This window comes from Aptenodytes patagonicus, chromosome 11 (assembly GCF_965638725.1).
Source record: "Aptenodytes patagonicus chromosome 11, bAptPat1.pri.cur, whole genome shotgun sequence".
Lineage (NCBI taxonomy): Eukaryota > Metazoa > Chordata > Aves > Sphenisciformes > Spheniscidae > Aptenodytes > Aptenodytes patagonicus.
The window spans coordinates 21,542,956-21,556,839 of record NC_134959.1 but is presented as its reverse complement, the minus strand read 5'-3'; the positions used below and the strand labels follow the sequence as shown (position 1 = coordinate 21,556,839).

At 59.8% G+C, this 13,884-nt stretch overlaps 1 protein-coding gene across 1 annotated transcript; it reads right to left on the bottom strand.

Annotated features, from left to right (window-relative positions):
• Positions 1–5,106: 5,106 nt before the first annotated feature.
• On the bottom strand, positions 5,107–6,542 carry LOC143165729 (metallothionein-1). The gene is made up of 3 exons (XM_076349390.1): positions 6,441–6,542; positions 5,963–6,028; positions 5,107–5,373 (listed from the first exon to the last, which is right to left on the bottom strand). The coding sequence occupies exons 1-3, from the start codon at positions 6,469–6,471 to the stop codon at positions 5,279–5,281; spliced, it is 192 nt and encodes a 63-aa protein (XP_076205505.1). The 5' UTR covers positions 6,472–6,542; the 3' UTR covers positions 5,107–5,278.
• Positions 6,543–13,884: the final 7,342 nt, after the last annotated feature.

The window sequence follows — 13,884 nt, the reverse complement described above, 5'->3', positions numbered from 1 at the left end:
CTCCGGCCGCCCGGTATTTATGGGGCGGAGGCGCGGGGCGGTGCTCGGCGCTGCGCACGGCGGGGCGGGAGCGTGCTGAGCGTGGGGCCGTGCTGAGCGTGGGGCCGTGCTGAGCGTGGGGCCGTGCTGAGCGTGGGGCCGTGCTCACCCGGGGGCCGTGCCCAGCGTGGGGCCGTGCTGAGCGTGGGGCCGTGCTCACCCGGGGGCCGTGCCGAGCGTGGGGCCGTGCTGAGCGTGGGGCCGTGCTCACCCGGGGGCCGTGCCCAGCGTGGGGCCGTGCTGAGCGTGGGGCCGTGCTCACCCGGGGGCCGTGCACAGCCGGGGGCCGTGCCGTGCCGTGCCGTGCTCACCCGGGGCCGTGCCGTGTTAACCCCGGATCATGGCCCTGCCCGTCGTGTCGTGTGTGTGTCCCCGTCCCCCCCCCCCGCAGCTCCCAGCCCGCTTTGGGGAGGCCAGGGGGGTCCCACCCGCACCCCTTTCTGCCACCACCCTCCTGGCAGGGAGCTGTGTCCTGGGGGACCAAGACGCTGGAAGATGCCAAGGGGGGGTGACGGTGCTGGCATGGCATCGCCACCATCTCCCACGCATTTGGGACAGCCCTGCCATGCTTCCTGGCCCTTCTCAGCCCCGTGTGCTGAGAGCTGAGGTGCAGCTGTGCCCCCCACCCTTGGGGAGGCCGTGGGATGTGTGTGGCTGTCCCCGGGGATGGGACAGTCTCAGCAACCTGCCGGAGAGCCAGGTGGCCCTGGGGCAGCCCCCGTGGGGCTGGGGTGCTCGACTGGCCCCCCAGGAGGGGTGAGCATGGGGGTGCAGCACCGGGATGCAGTACAGGAGCGTGGTACGGCCAGCCGGGGGCTGCTGGGAATCATGGCTTCGCGGCACCACCGGTGCCTGTGGGTTTTCCCCCTTGTCGCGGTGTTTACGTGCTGACCGGCTTCCGCTGCCCCGCTCATGCCTGCGGCCAGCTTGGCACCCGGCACGGAAAACAGCGGCCGGGCCAGGGACAGGCTGTCCCCGCGCCTGCGCCCGGTGCTCTTGGTGGCGGTGGTGGTGTTTTTGTTGCTAACAGGGCAAGTCTGGGCTCAGAGCTGGCGCTGCGGACGAGGTCGGTCCCCATGGTGCCCAGGCCAGCGGGCACTGGGATGAGGAGCAGGTCGGTGGCCCCGGGAAGTTGTGCCAGGGAACAGCTTGTGCTTGTCTGCAAAAACACTGATTTTTTTTTTTTTTTTTTTTTTCTGGCAGTGTTTTGCAGGCAGCAGCGAGGGTGTGTAAATATTTGGCTAAGCCAGCAGGCACTGCGCTCACCACTGGCTGAGCGGGAAAGGAGAGGTGAAATCATGGGGCACGTGTGGTCTTAGTGCACATAAACATGTGTTGTGAAATCGCTTCCTGAACACCCCCCCAGCACAGTGCTGCCCCGGACAGTGCTGTTCCCCGGTCCCGTCCCCCCCCCAACCACTGGGGATGGGCTCTGGTGCACCCCGTTTGAAGAAAGGAGAGCCCCCCCGCCACCCGAAATGGGGATGTGCCCCCCAACATGGGGCCATACCAGAAAACGGGGGGTGAGCGTGCAGAGGCGAGGCTGCAGGGGAGGCAGGAGAATTCCCAGATTTCTAGGAATCCTGCACGTCGCCCGTGGAGGGGCTGTCCCCGATCCCAGGGCACGTGGCCCCGGGGCCCCCCGTCACTGCAAGCGGGAAGTGGCAGCGCAGCATCCCCGCAGGACCGTGTGTGGAGCTGGGAGGGGAAAAGAGCCCAGAAAATGCCCTGTTTCCTAATTGGGGCATTTCCACTGAATAATGAAGTCATCCCGCAGTGAGACAGGGAGGGATGAGCCGTGTCTCCCCTGAGCCGCAGGTTTGCCAAAATGCCGGGGTGCAGGGCACGTGCTGGATGCTAGCAGGGAGAGGGGACCTCGGGGGGGTTTCCCACGTCGTTGCTGGTACTCTGATTTCCCAGGGCCGGCAGGGAGCAGTTAATCCCAAGGCTGTGCCCGTGTAAGAGGAGTGCCAGGTCCAACTCTGATTTTATAGCAGCCATAAAGCGAGCAGAGGAACCGCAGCTGCCCAGCACAGGTCGCAGGGCGCGGCGCTGAGCTGCCAGGACCCCCGTCTGCCCGCTGCTTCCCACGCAGGCAGGGGACAGCATCCGATAGCTGCTCTCCATCGCGCTGCCGTGGGGCACAAGGACAGGCAAGGGGCAGAGCCACAGGGCAGGACTGATGCAAGCCCCCTCCCAGCGTGGGCAAGGGATCCAGTGGGATCTCCCAAACGTCCTTCTCTCTAAATTGGAGAGAGATGGATTTGATGGATGGAATGTTCAGTGGATGAGGAATTGGCTGGATGGTCGCACCCAGAGAGTAGTGGTCAACGGCTCAATGTCCGGATGGAGACCAGTGATGAGTGGTGCCCCTCAGGGGTCCATACTGGGACCAGTACTGTTCCATATCTTCAGCCACATAGGTGGTGGGATCGAGGGCACCCTCAGCGAATGTGCAGATGACACCAAGCTGAGTGGTGCAGTTGACACGCCAGAGGGACAGGATGCCATCCAGAGGGACCTGGACAAGCTGGAGAAGTGGGCCCCTGTGAACCTCATGAGGTTTAACAAGGCCACCTGGGTCGGGGCAACCCCCGGTATCAATCCAGGCTGGGGGATGAAGGGATGGAGAGCAGCCCTGCCAAGAAGGACTTGGGGGTACTGGTGGGTGAAAAGCTGGGCATGGGCCAGCAATGTGCGCTCGCAGCCCAGAAGGCCAATCGTATCCTGGGCTGCATCCAAAGCAGCGTGGCCAGCAGGGTGAGGGAGGGGATTCTGCCCCTCTGCTCTGCTCTGGTGAGACCCCCCCTGCAGCACTGCGTCCAGCTCTGGAGCCCTCGGCATAAGAAAGACACGGACCTGTTGGAGCGGGTCCAGAAGAGGGCCACGAAAATGATCAGGGGGATGGAACGCCTCTGCTATGAAGAAAGGCTGAGAGAGTTGGGGTTGTTCAGCCTGGAGAAGAGAAGGCTCTGGGGAGACCTTATTGCAGCCTGTCAGTACTTGAAGGGGGCTTATAAAAAAGATGGGGGCAAACTTTTTAGTAGGGCCTGTAGTGATAGGGCAAGGGGCAATGGTTTTAAACTAAGAGAGGGTAGATATGGACTAGATATAAGGAAGAAAGTTTTTATGCTGAGGGTGGTGAAACACTGGCCCAGGTTGCCCAGAGAGGTGGTGGGTACCCCATCCCTGGAAACGTTCCAGGTCAGGTTGGACGGGGCTCTGAGCAACCTGATCTAGTTGAAGATGTCCCTGCTCATTGCAGGGGGGTTGGACGAAGTGTCCTTTAAAGGTCCCTTCCAACCCAAACTATTCCATGATTCTATGAAACCCACCAGGGACAGCGAGGCTGGAAGGATGCTCTCAGCCCTGCTGGTTAAACCATGTTTGGGGATAAATCCAGTCAGAAACCTCTCCTTCACACTTGTTGTGGGCTCCCCAACAGTGTTTTTGCATGGTTGGCACTTAAATCTCTCCGGATAGGAGGGAATAAAGATAACCCTGCTATTTGCAGAATAGAGTTTAGTTTGATGCTCCAGAGCTGATGCTGCACCCCGCCTGCGGCATGCCTGCCCTGCCCTACATTCAGCTGGCATAGGGACGTGCTTCATGCCTGTCGGAAGCAGTGGGGTGGTGGTGACATCTCAGGGGACACCCTGGGGAAAGAGCCCTCCTGGAGCAAAGGGGTATCCCCTGGACATTGGCACCGCAAAGCAGCTGGTGGGCAGGGGTAGCCTCAGCCATGCCGAAACCCTGGCTGAGTCCGGGCAGCGGTGGCTGGATGGGTCAGGAAGGGTTTTGCAGCTAAAAAGAGGCCACAAAAGGCTGCATTTGGGGAGTGCGGGGACAGCCAGGACCCTTTGTGTGTCCTGGGAAGCAGCACGGTGCCACGTGGCACCTGGGGTGCAGCGTCCTGGCAGTGGCGTGGCTGCGCTTGGGCAGGGCGAGCATCACACCCCAGCATGGGCATCACATCCCGTTGTGGGCATTGCACCCTGGCATGGGCATCGCAGCCCATCACAGGCATCACATCCCATTGTGGGCATTTTATCCTGGCACGGGCATCACAGCCCATCGCAGGCATTGCACCCTGGCACGGGCATCGCAGCACATCACGGGCATTGCACCCTGGCACGGGCATCACAGCACATCACGGGCATTGCACCCTGGCACGGGCATCCCATCCCATCGTGAGCATCCCATCCCATTGTGGGTGTTGCACCCTGGCACGGGCATTGCACCCCATTGTGGGCATCGCACCCCACTGCGGGTGTTGCACCCTGGCATCGGCATCGTAACCCATCGCAGGCATCACATCCCATTGTGGGCATTGCACCCTGGCATGGGCATCACATCCCGTTGCGGACATCATACCCCAGCATGGGCATCGCATCCCATCGTGGGCTTTGCACCCCGACGTGGGCATTGCACCCCGTCACGGGCATCACATCCCGTCGCAGGTATTGCACCCCATCATGGGCATCGCACCGCATCGTGGGCACTGCATCCCGTTGTGGGCATCACACCCCATTGTGGGCATGGCACCTTGGCGTGGGCATCGCATCCCATCGCGGGCATCCAGGTCACCTGGGGCTCCCCGCAGAAGCGCCCTGCCGGGCTGGCAGAGGTGGCAGGGGGATAAGCAGGGTGGTTCTTCCAGCCAGTTCAACTAAACTGCCAGGAGGAAAAGTAAACCTGTTTCACCGCTGCCCCACCTGCCGTGGAAACGTTACCCCTGGAAATGGGCAGGGCTGCAGTGGTTATTACACTGTCGGTGAAGGCTTGTAAGAACGAGCTGCTCATTAGCCCCGAGGATTTCTGGTGGGGGAGAGAGCATGGGATTTGCCCTTGGGTAACAACAGGGCAGGGAAAAAAAATCCCTATAAATTACCTTGTTTTGCAGGGAAAGTGTTAAAACAAGAGTCAGAGCTGTTGGTAGGGAGGGCAGAGCCAGGACTGGAAGAAAGGAGCAAAAATAAGACGCGGGCTCTTTGCCGTGACCCCCCAAACACACTGCCCTCCCGCTCCCCAGGGAAACCACCCCGTCCAACAGAAGTGCCAGGATCCTTATAGACCTTTATATACACATCTCTTTATTTAGGTAGCTTATTACACGTCACAAGTGGCAAACACTAAAGATATCTGAACACATATAAAAAAACCCCTAACATACACAATAAGGTTATTCTTCTTCGGCCCCCCAGATGTGCAGCACCCCCAGATGTGCAGCCGGGGGTCCCTATTTGCAGCAGCTGCACTTGGCGGAGGGGGGCCCCTTGCAGACGCAGCCCTGTGCACACTTGGCACATCCTGCCGGGCAGCAGGAGCAGCAGCCTGCGGAGGGGGGGGAGAAAAATAAGTCAGGGACGCTCCCGGGGGGGTCTCGGGGTGGGTTTGGGGGGGTCCCGTGGGGGATGGCTGGCTTGGAGACCTCCCACCGACTGCTCTGTCCTCCCCTTTTAGCAGCATCCCCATCCCCGGCAGTGTCTCCCAGGGTGTTTTTGCATCCAGGGCCGGCACTGGGGAGGCAGCGGGAGGGTGCGGGACCCCCAGGGGCTCACCAGGGCCCCCCCAGCCCCTCTCTGTGCAAACCCTCCCGCACACGGCTCTGCCCGGGGTTGACGGCATCAGGAGCAGCCGGAAGAAATCCCGGTGCCGGTTTCCTCCCGGGGCATCCCCTTGCGCTGAGCCTGAGGCGCCAGCGAGGGGTACGCTGAGTTTTGGGTTATAGCGGGTGGCTTGTATTGCCTGGTGGGGAGGGGGGAATTCACCCTGTGCTCCTTTGGGGGCAAAAAAATCCAGGAGGAATAAACTCAACTCTGGCAATGCTGAGCCTGATTTGATTCAGTGTGTCCAGGGATGTGTGGTGAAACCCCCCACGAGTGTTTCTGCCCCCCCTGTGGGGCTCGGGGACCCCCCTTACCTTTTTTGCACGATGTGCATTTGCAGTTTTTGCATTTGCAGTTGTCCCCGCAGGTGCAGGTGCCACCTAAAACACAGAGAAAAGGAGAAGAAGGGGTGAGAGGAGGCGGTGGGAGGGGATCCCCACATCCCTGGGGATCAGCAGGGATGCTCCGGGGCGAGGGCCACAGGGAGAGCATTGCTGCCCCCCCGAGCATCCGCTCTCCGGCAGCGCCGGCCGGGGCTTATGCTTCAGCCTCGCTCGGCGGGGAGGTCACGGCATTCCCGGCCGCTTCCCCATGACATGCTCCAGGTGTGACACCCCAACGCTGGGAAAGGATTTCAGCAGCCAGCCCGGCCAAGGTGAGAGTCGGCCTGGCCAAGATGAGAGCATCAGGGACAGCGGAGGAGGCCAGCGGGTGGGAGCGTCGGTGGTCCCGCTGGGATGGTCCGGCTCCCGCAGCCCCCTGGGGCCGAGGCGGAGGGAAGCGCTAGCTTACCCGTGGCGCAAGGGCAGTCCTGGGAGTCCATGTCTGCCTGGGCTGGGTGCCGGCTGACAGACGCGTTGGGCGATGGGAAGAGAGGCTTTGGCAGGACTCGCAGCCGCCTCCTATTTATCCTTGGCTGGGTGAGAGCGAGTGCAAAACCTCCGCCCCTCGCAGCCTGCGCACGGCTCAGCCAGGCACCTGCCCCGGGCACTGCTGATTCACTCCCCGGGCGGCCGGGCAGGACCTGGGGCTCCCACGTCCCCCCTCCCCGGGGTGCCAGGGGTAGCAGGGGGGGGCTGCCTGGGTGGCTGCCGCTCCCTGCTGAGATGTTGGGGGTTGCAGAGAACGGCCAGCTCTCATCAGACGGGTGGCACCTGCCTTGGGAGCCCTGCTCTGCTCCCAGGGGCTGGGGGCCGAGGGGGTGCACCCAGTGAGGCCCCCCACAGCCCTGTCCTTTCCCAAAATCAAGCTGCTGAGCCCCAAGATGTCTCAGGGGGTGCATTGATCCCGGGGCTGCCACCACCGCAGGGAGCTCTCAGCCCCCTCCTCCCAGAGCCAGCACAGAGGGGTGATGGGGACCTGGCACAGCAGGGTGACGGGGAGCTGGCACGGTGGGGTGATGGGGATGCGGTCCCTGCCCCAGACCCCATTCCACGACTCTGACACCCTCCCCGCGAGCAGGAGCAGCAACAAGCTGGACTGGCCCGGCCGGAGCCTGCCGTGCCCTCCCAGCGCCCCGGGACGGCAGCGCCCACGTCCCCTCGGCGCCGCGCATGGCACCTCAGGCGCCCCGTCTCCTTCCTGGCTGGGGTACTCCGTCCCACTCGTCTGAATTAATTTCCGCGCGCCATTAGCCGGGCGTGCAGGGGAGGAGGGTGGCGGGCGATCTGCCATCACCCTGGTCAACTCCTCCGGCAGGTTTTACCCACCCACTCGAAAGAGCAGCGAGGGTTCGGGGTGGAAGGCGTGAAAAAAATGATACTTTCTGAGATTTTGGGTGCAGGGAGGGACTGCCCCATGGCCAGGAGGCATTGCTAGCCATGGAGCATCCTTCCTCCTCACCCCTTGGGTTTTTGCGTGCTCCCCAGTGTTGGCGGTACCCCATCCCAGCTGCCCCACACTCCAAAACTCCTTTGCTTTGGGGTTTTATCCCGGCTGGGCTTTTGTCTGCGGTGCCTGGCTAAGGCGGTTTGTTGGAGGTGATGCTAATCCAGCCGAAACAGCGACCCAGGGAGTATTTTTACCACCCAGCTGTCTGGGCATGTTGGAAACTTGTTGGGTGACCTGGTGGGGAGCAGTGCCAGCGCCCCGACTTGGCGTCTCCTCCAGCCCAGCCAGGCCAGGGTGGGAAATCAGTACGTAAAAGTCTGAGGAAGGCAGAGCCAACGGGCCCCTTCCTTGCCCCTGCCGCCCTGGCAGTGGCTCATCGGTGCCCCAGCGTGCCAGCCCTGCGGTTGTGTGAGCGTCACGCTGCTGCTGATGCAACGGGGCATGATGGCAGGGACGGTGCCAGGGACCAGGCGCATGCCAAGGGCATCAGTCGCTCCCGCGGGAGCAGGGAAACACAAACGTGCCGGGGAACACACGTGTGAGTGGCCACCCGCCGGCCCCGGCTCCGGCCCCCCACGCTGTGGGAGTCATGGCAGAAGGGGGACATCTCCTTGGGGTCCCACACGTGCTCTGCTCCTGAGATAACCAGCTGAGCACTCCCGCAGTGCAGGAATATTCCCCTGGAAATGCTTGCAGCCGTGTCACGATGGATGCATGGGGAACAGCAATGCTGCCACGGCATCCGCTCTGTCCTCCCGCGCCACCTGGCACCCTTGGCCACCCAGGCAAAGCCGTGGTGTTGGCAGATTGTCCCCATCCCTGGCTGGTGTTGGCCCAGGGATGCGGGGACAGGCAGCCCCTCCAAAATGGTCCCTCTCCTCCAGCCTGGGTGGGGAGGAAGGTGAAGCTGATGCTGGGGGAACAGAACAACGTCGGCTGCGCTGTGCAATCCCTGCCACGCAAGGACGGGGCGGAGGAAAAGCCCCGGGCACAGGACAGAGACCCCGGGGGGACAGTCCCTGGGGGTACAAAAAAGCGTCTTCCAGGTGATGCAGGACTGGGGGTCAGGGCTCTGGGAGGTCTTGTGTTGCTCCTGGTCTGTTCTGTAATTAATTTAGGATAGGGCTGAAGCAATGGGTTGTCAATCAGATACACATCAGCCGGGCCACGTCCAGGAGCAGCCTGTAACTGATGAGCTGTAGAGCCAGGACCTCGGGCAGACCTTCCTGCTGCTTAAATACCCCCTGTTACAAGGCCCTGCAAGCCTCAGTTTGCCTCTGGCCCCTGCCCTCCATTTGCTGGGAGAGCCTGGGGGTTCCCCATCATTTAAATAAGCCTGATGCTGCTCCCCAGAGCCGAGCAAAACTGGCAGGATCCCTGCACGGTGATTATTCGCCAGCCCTTGCCATGCCAGAGCTGTACCCCTTGGCGGCCCTGTCTCCTGCGTGGGACTCCTGGCTCTGTCCCCAGGCATATCCATGGCAATCACCCCGAGATTGCCGGGCAAATTAACACGGGTGAGTCAGTGGGATGCTCCGCCGGCGCTCCAGGCAGAGCCAGAGATGACGCTCGCCGGTGGGATAGTGATGGCTGAGCCAGGGTAATGGCTCTGCAGGGCACGGCAGGGATGGGGCTCCCCGGAAAGGGGCGAAGGAGACTGACAACCGTCAGGAATATGCGGTGGAGGCACCCATCCCTGCGACATGCGCCTGTGACACCTGGGGTGACTAGAGCTAATTGCGGTGCCGGGGCTGGTGCCGGCGGCTGGCAGTGACTCAGTGCCGGTGCCAGGCAGGCGAGGAGGAAGGGGCAGCAGCCGGCTCCCGAGGAGGTGACCTGGCACAGGTCTGCCCTGACTCCCTGCTGAAGGATGTGCGGCTCCAGTCATCCACGGTCATGCCGCGGCACGTGATGAACCTGCTTCTGCCTCCGGTTGCCCATGATTTTCTGCAGCCACCCCAGCATGTCACCTTCAGGGGACCCTGCAGACAGCTACAGGTCCCTCTCTTCCCTCTCCGAGGGCATGTGTCTCCCCAAAGCACTCTCTCCGGGCTCGTCATCCCCTCCCGAGCAGTGCCAGGTTTGGTGATCCATCCTTCTGCTGGCAAAGCCCCATGGCTCAAATCGGTACAGCCCACAGACAGGGATGCCAGGGAGCTGCGAAACCAGTGTGGGCACAGGACAGAGACCCTGCCCCTCACCGTTGCCTGCTGCTTGCTGGGCAGGGAGCTGGTGGCCCGTGGCACCCCGGCTGTGCAGAGCACCCAGGGGTGCCCCCGACGCTGCGGCAGCAGCGAGGGCAGCTCAGCTCTGCCTGCTCCAGCTGCCTGTTTGTGCTGGGCCCTAGGCAGGAGAGCCAGGGGTGCAAGGAACCATAACCCACCTGGGACCAGCCTTTTAAACCGAAATAGAGAAAATAAGGGGGCTTATGCGTCCCTCCTAGCACACAGCAAACACAGGGCGCACTCGAAATGCTGAAACCCCGTAGGAAGCCATGGGACCGATCGTTGCTTAGAAAGCAGCCTTGGCTTTTATTTGACGAGTATCTCAGGTTATTATTTGCTGATGATAAACAAGTGTTTAAAACACGGAAAATAGGTGCTGACATCGTTTTGTTTTGCCAGCGCTTGCCAGCTCTTTGGCAGAGGAGGAAGAGGATGAATCACCCCTCGCCTGCCCTGGGAAGCCATTCCCAACCGCTCCCCATGTGCATAGGCAAAGCCTTGGAAACCATTTGGGAGTGAAACCGGATCGGTGGGGTGACCTCAGGCTGTGGAAGCTTCTTTTTTTTCCCCCGAAAACAGTGAGCAAAGACTTGTTCTGGTCTCAGCGGCAGACATGAGCTAAGCCCGTCGTCTGCTTTCCCTCCTCGCTCCTTCCCCAGGAGCTGCCCGCTTCCCTGCCAAACCCCTGCGTGCCCCTCAGTTGCATCCCAGCTGGTGCTCCTCCGGATGCTCAGCTATCGGCAAAGACACGGCGTGTCTCCATGCCCTCCTTGGTGGGCTTCGCTGGCCCATGATCGCGTCTGTAGCAATAGAAACACGCCTTCGTCGAGGGCCCGCTCGCAGCGGGAAGGGGATGAGCAGATTTTCATTAAGCAGGAATTGCACCGCGTGCAATACTGCAACGCTTTCACAACCCTGCAGCACGCTTTGATGTGGGCTGTTCGGGAGCCGCCTTGCAACCCAGCCAGCTGTGCTGGGGCTGGGACTCCCAAGGCCGGGTTTCTGAGCCCGGCTCAGCCGCTGGCTCGTCCTATAGCTCCAGGCAAGGGTTTGAAATTTATTCCGTACTTCTTATCTGGAAATGAGCTATCAATATTACCTTCCCCTTGAAAAAACAGTGCGGAGAGGGTGGTGATTTGCTAATTATTTATCCTTAGTGGGAAGGGAAAGGAAGAAATGCTGAACTGATGCTGTGCAATTGGGTCCGGGAGGGTGAGCCTGACCCCGCAAACTCCCCGCCAGTTTTGGGGTGTGCATCCCGAGGGACCCCGGCACAAGGCGGGAGCTCCTGCCCGGCGGTAAGGGGTTTTGGGGCCGGGCGATGTGTGTTCGGGCATGTCTGGAAGGTGAAAGGGCTGATTCCTCTTTTGATCATGAAATTCTCATAAATGTTAATGGGAATTACTTCGAGGTCTAACGAGGGCAGAACTGCAGCCCCCAAGGGGAGGAAGGAGGTGAGGACCGACCAAGCTTTGGCTGGGAAATAAAAGGGCTCGAATTTACCTTGTCCCCCACCCGCGAGAGCGGAGTACCGATGGGTCAGGGGCTGCCCCGCATTCCTGCAGACCCTCCCGGAAAAGGGGGCCCCCAGGTGTCCCCCACCTTGCCCAGCACTGCTGGCACCTGCACAGACGGGCTTTAAGCATCACCTGAACTCTAGGCATCTTTTTAACTCACAGATCTAATGCTTTCCCAGTGTGCAATTTGGATTTTCTTCTTTTTCTTTGTTTGTTTGTTTTTTTTCCCCCCCCTCCCTACATCTTCCCTTCCCTTTTGCGTCTTTCAGGTTCCCACAGACTTCAAACTCACCTGCTCCAACTACTCGCCGCCTCCCCCAGCTGAAACGTGACCTGAAGTTTCCAAGTATCGTTACCTTGGGCATATTTAATTATTCTATTCCCCTTTAGTTGCTAATTAGAAGCCAAGAGTAGAGGGGATGAGTAATCCCCTGGGATGTCGAGTAGACACTTGCCCGAGCTTGCGAAGAAAACGCCAACCCCCCTCGGTATAAAGGTGTGAAATAAAAGGATGTGATATTTTCCTTGATGTCTTCATAGGCCTGAGATCCAGAGATCGTGGTTGTCTATCCCGGGAATGATTCACGCAGTCGCTGCGCCGGATCCTGCCTCCCCCGAGAGCAGCGGTAGCTGCTCTCGGGGGAGGCAGGATCCGGCGCAGCGCCTCTTCCCATCCCCATCCGAAGGCATCTCCCAGCCCAGCCCAGGGATGTGCATGGGATGGGGGGAAGAAACGCTGCTCCAGCTCGGGCAGCAAAGCCGGGATGGGGAAGGAGAAAAGCCCCTGCAGACAGCAAAGCTGGTTTGCTGCTGCTCAGAGAGGCTTGGTCTTCATTTTAAGAAGTATTTAGGCATTTGGGTGCAATTGCTCATCCCTCCCCACTCCCTCCAGCCATATTATCCCCTCCTCGAGGGCTGGGGATGGTTATTTTTGCCAATGTTTTCCCAAGCTCGGTATCTAAGTGCTCCTCAGGGTTTAGCGTCTCACCAGGGGAGACCAAGCAGGAGGATCCCCTGCCAGGCAGACAAGGGCATCGTGAATTTTCGGTTCGGTTTGAAGTCTTTGCCAAGAAACAGCTCCTTGGGTGGGTGACGATCCTTGTAACCTGTTGTGCTGCCGCTGCCAGCTTCTCTGTGCAACCTGCCTAGAAAGCCAGCAACCAGGGCCAAGCGTGTTTTGATTATATCTCTCCTCTCCTCTCCTCTCCTCTCCTCTCCCATCCCCCCCATTAATATATATTTTATATAATATTATAGTAAATTATGCTCATAGAATCATAGAATATCTCAAGTTGGAAGGGACCCATATGGATCATCGAGTCCAACTCCAATATAGTATAGTACAGTATGATATGATATGATTGATATATATATATATTTCTATTCCCCCAGGAGCTAGAAAAGAGTAAACACTGGTCATAGGGCATGGCCTTGCTCAGCTCGTGCAGAACAGATCTGGGGTCGCGCAGGAAGGAGGGCGGCGATGATCTCTTGCTGGGTGTCGAGACCCCTGCCCCGATGACACAGCCGAGTCACCCCTTGAGTACAACCACATCGACCCCGGCCGTACAGCAGCCCCGGCCGTGCAGCAGCGATACCCAGGGGCTCAGCGAGGGTTATACGGGATTTCCCCCCCCCCCCCCCCATAGAGGGGGGAAAGGGAAGGAGCCCTGTCCCAAGCGCAGCTGGACGGCTGCGACGTGAGCGGGGCAGTCGCCCAACTCGGGACTAGATGCTGTACATACAATACAGACGACAGGCCTTTCCAACGACAGGAAAGGAGTACTAAAAGTCATGATTTCGATTTTAAGGGTTTCAGAGCCAGCAAACTCAAAGTGGCAGCTGTAACAGGCAGCGTAATTCAACCGTGTTGCAGACACACCAAACCCAGTGCCATAATTAGAGATGCAAAATAGTATTTATAGCCCAGATCATACGTATTTAGCGAGAAGTTGGAATTTTCATCTATTTACAATTTTACCAGCCTATAAAGGTCTCTGAGGGTGTTTTTTTCCCCCGTTTTGCTCGGTCGGGTTTGCAGAGCCCAGCAGAGCAATGCTTGGCGCTGCTGGGAGGGGAGCTGGGGATTTTCCCTGGGAGGGCAGCAGCATTTGCTGGGCTTGAGCAACACCCTGTCTGAGTTCATGCCTGTGCTTTGCCTTTATGCTCCGGTATCCAGACCAGCACCCAGGAGGGGAGACCCGCTGCAAGGCTGGCACCGAGACCTGCGCTCGCCCAAAACGGTTCCACAAAGGGGAAAAAAAAACCCTCTTTAATATGCCACACGCGATTGCCGCCTCGTTATCCGCAAGTATAATGGCACATTGACAGAGCTGCCAGAAAAACTTGGTAAAAACAAAAAAAAAGATAAAAAGGCGGTTGTCACATTCGGAGTCGCATGATCTCTGCTCGAGCGCTGCCTTTGAGAGCCCTCCTTTGCATGCAGGGCAGGGACGCCACTGCCGGCCAGGGCTTGGCCGATGCACAAGTAAACGCCAACCGGGACGCGCCTGCCAGCTTTCCTAGAAATAAATGAACCTTTGCCTCAATCTGGTGGCCTCTGCAGGGAAAGGCTGTTGTCCCAGCGCTTCCTTTTCCAAACCCGCCTCTTGCTGGGATGGGGGTGATGACGTGCGGCCCCAGTGGATGGCAGGTGCTGGATTC

Coding starts and splice junctions, on each gene's coding strand:
- LOC143165729 (XM_076349390.1), bottom strand. CDS start 6,471: ATGGACTCCCAGGACTGCCCTTGCGCCACGG. Junction 6,029..6,440: donor GGACTGCCCTTGCGCCACGG/GTAAGCTAGCGC, acceptor TCTGTGTTTTAG/GTGGCACCTGCACCTGCGGG. Junction 5,374..5,962: donor ATGCACATCGTGCAAAAAAG/GTAAGGGGGGTC, acceptor CCCCCTCCGCAG/GCTGCTGCTCCTGCTGCCCG.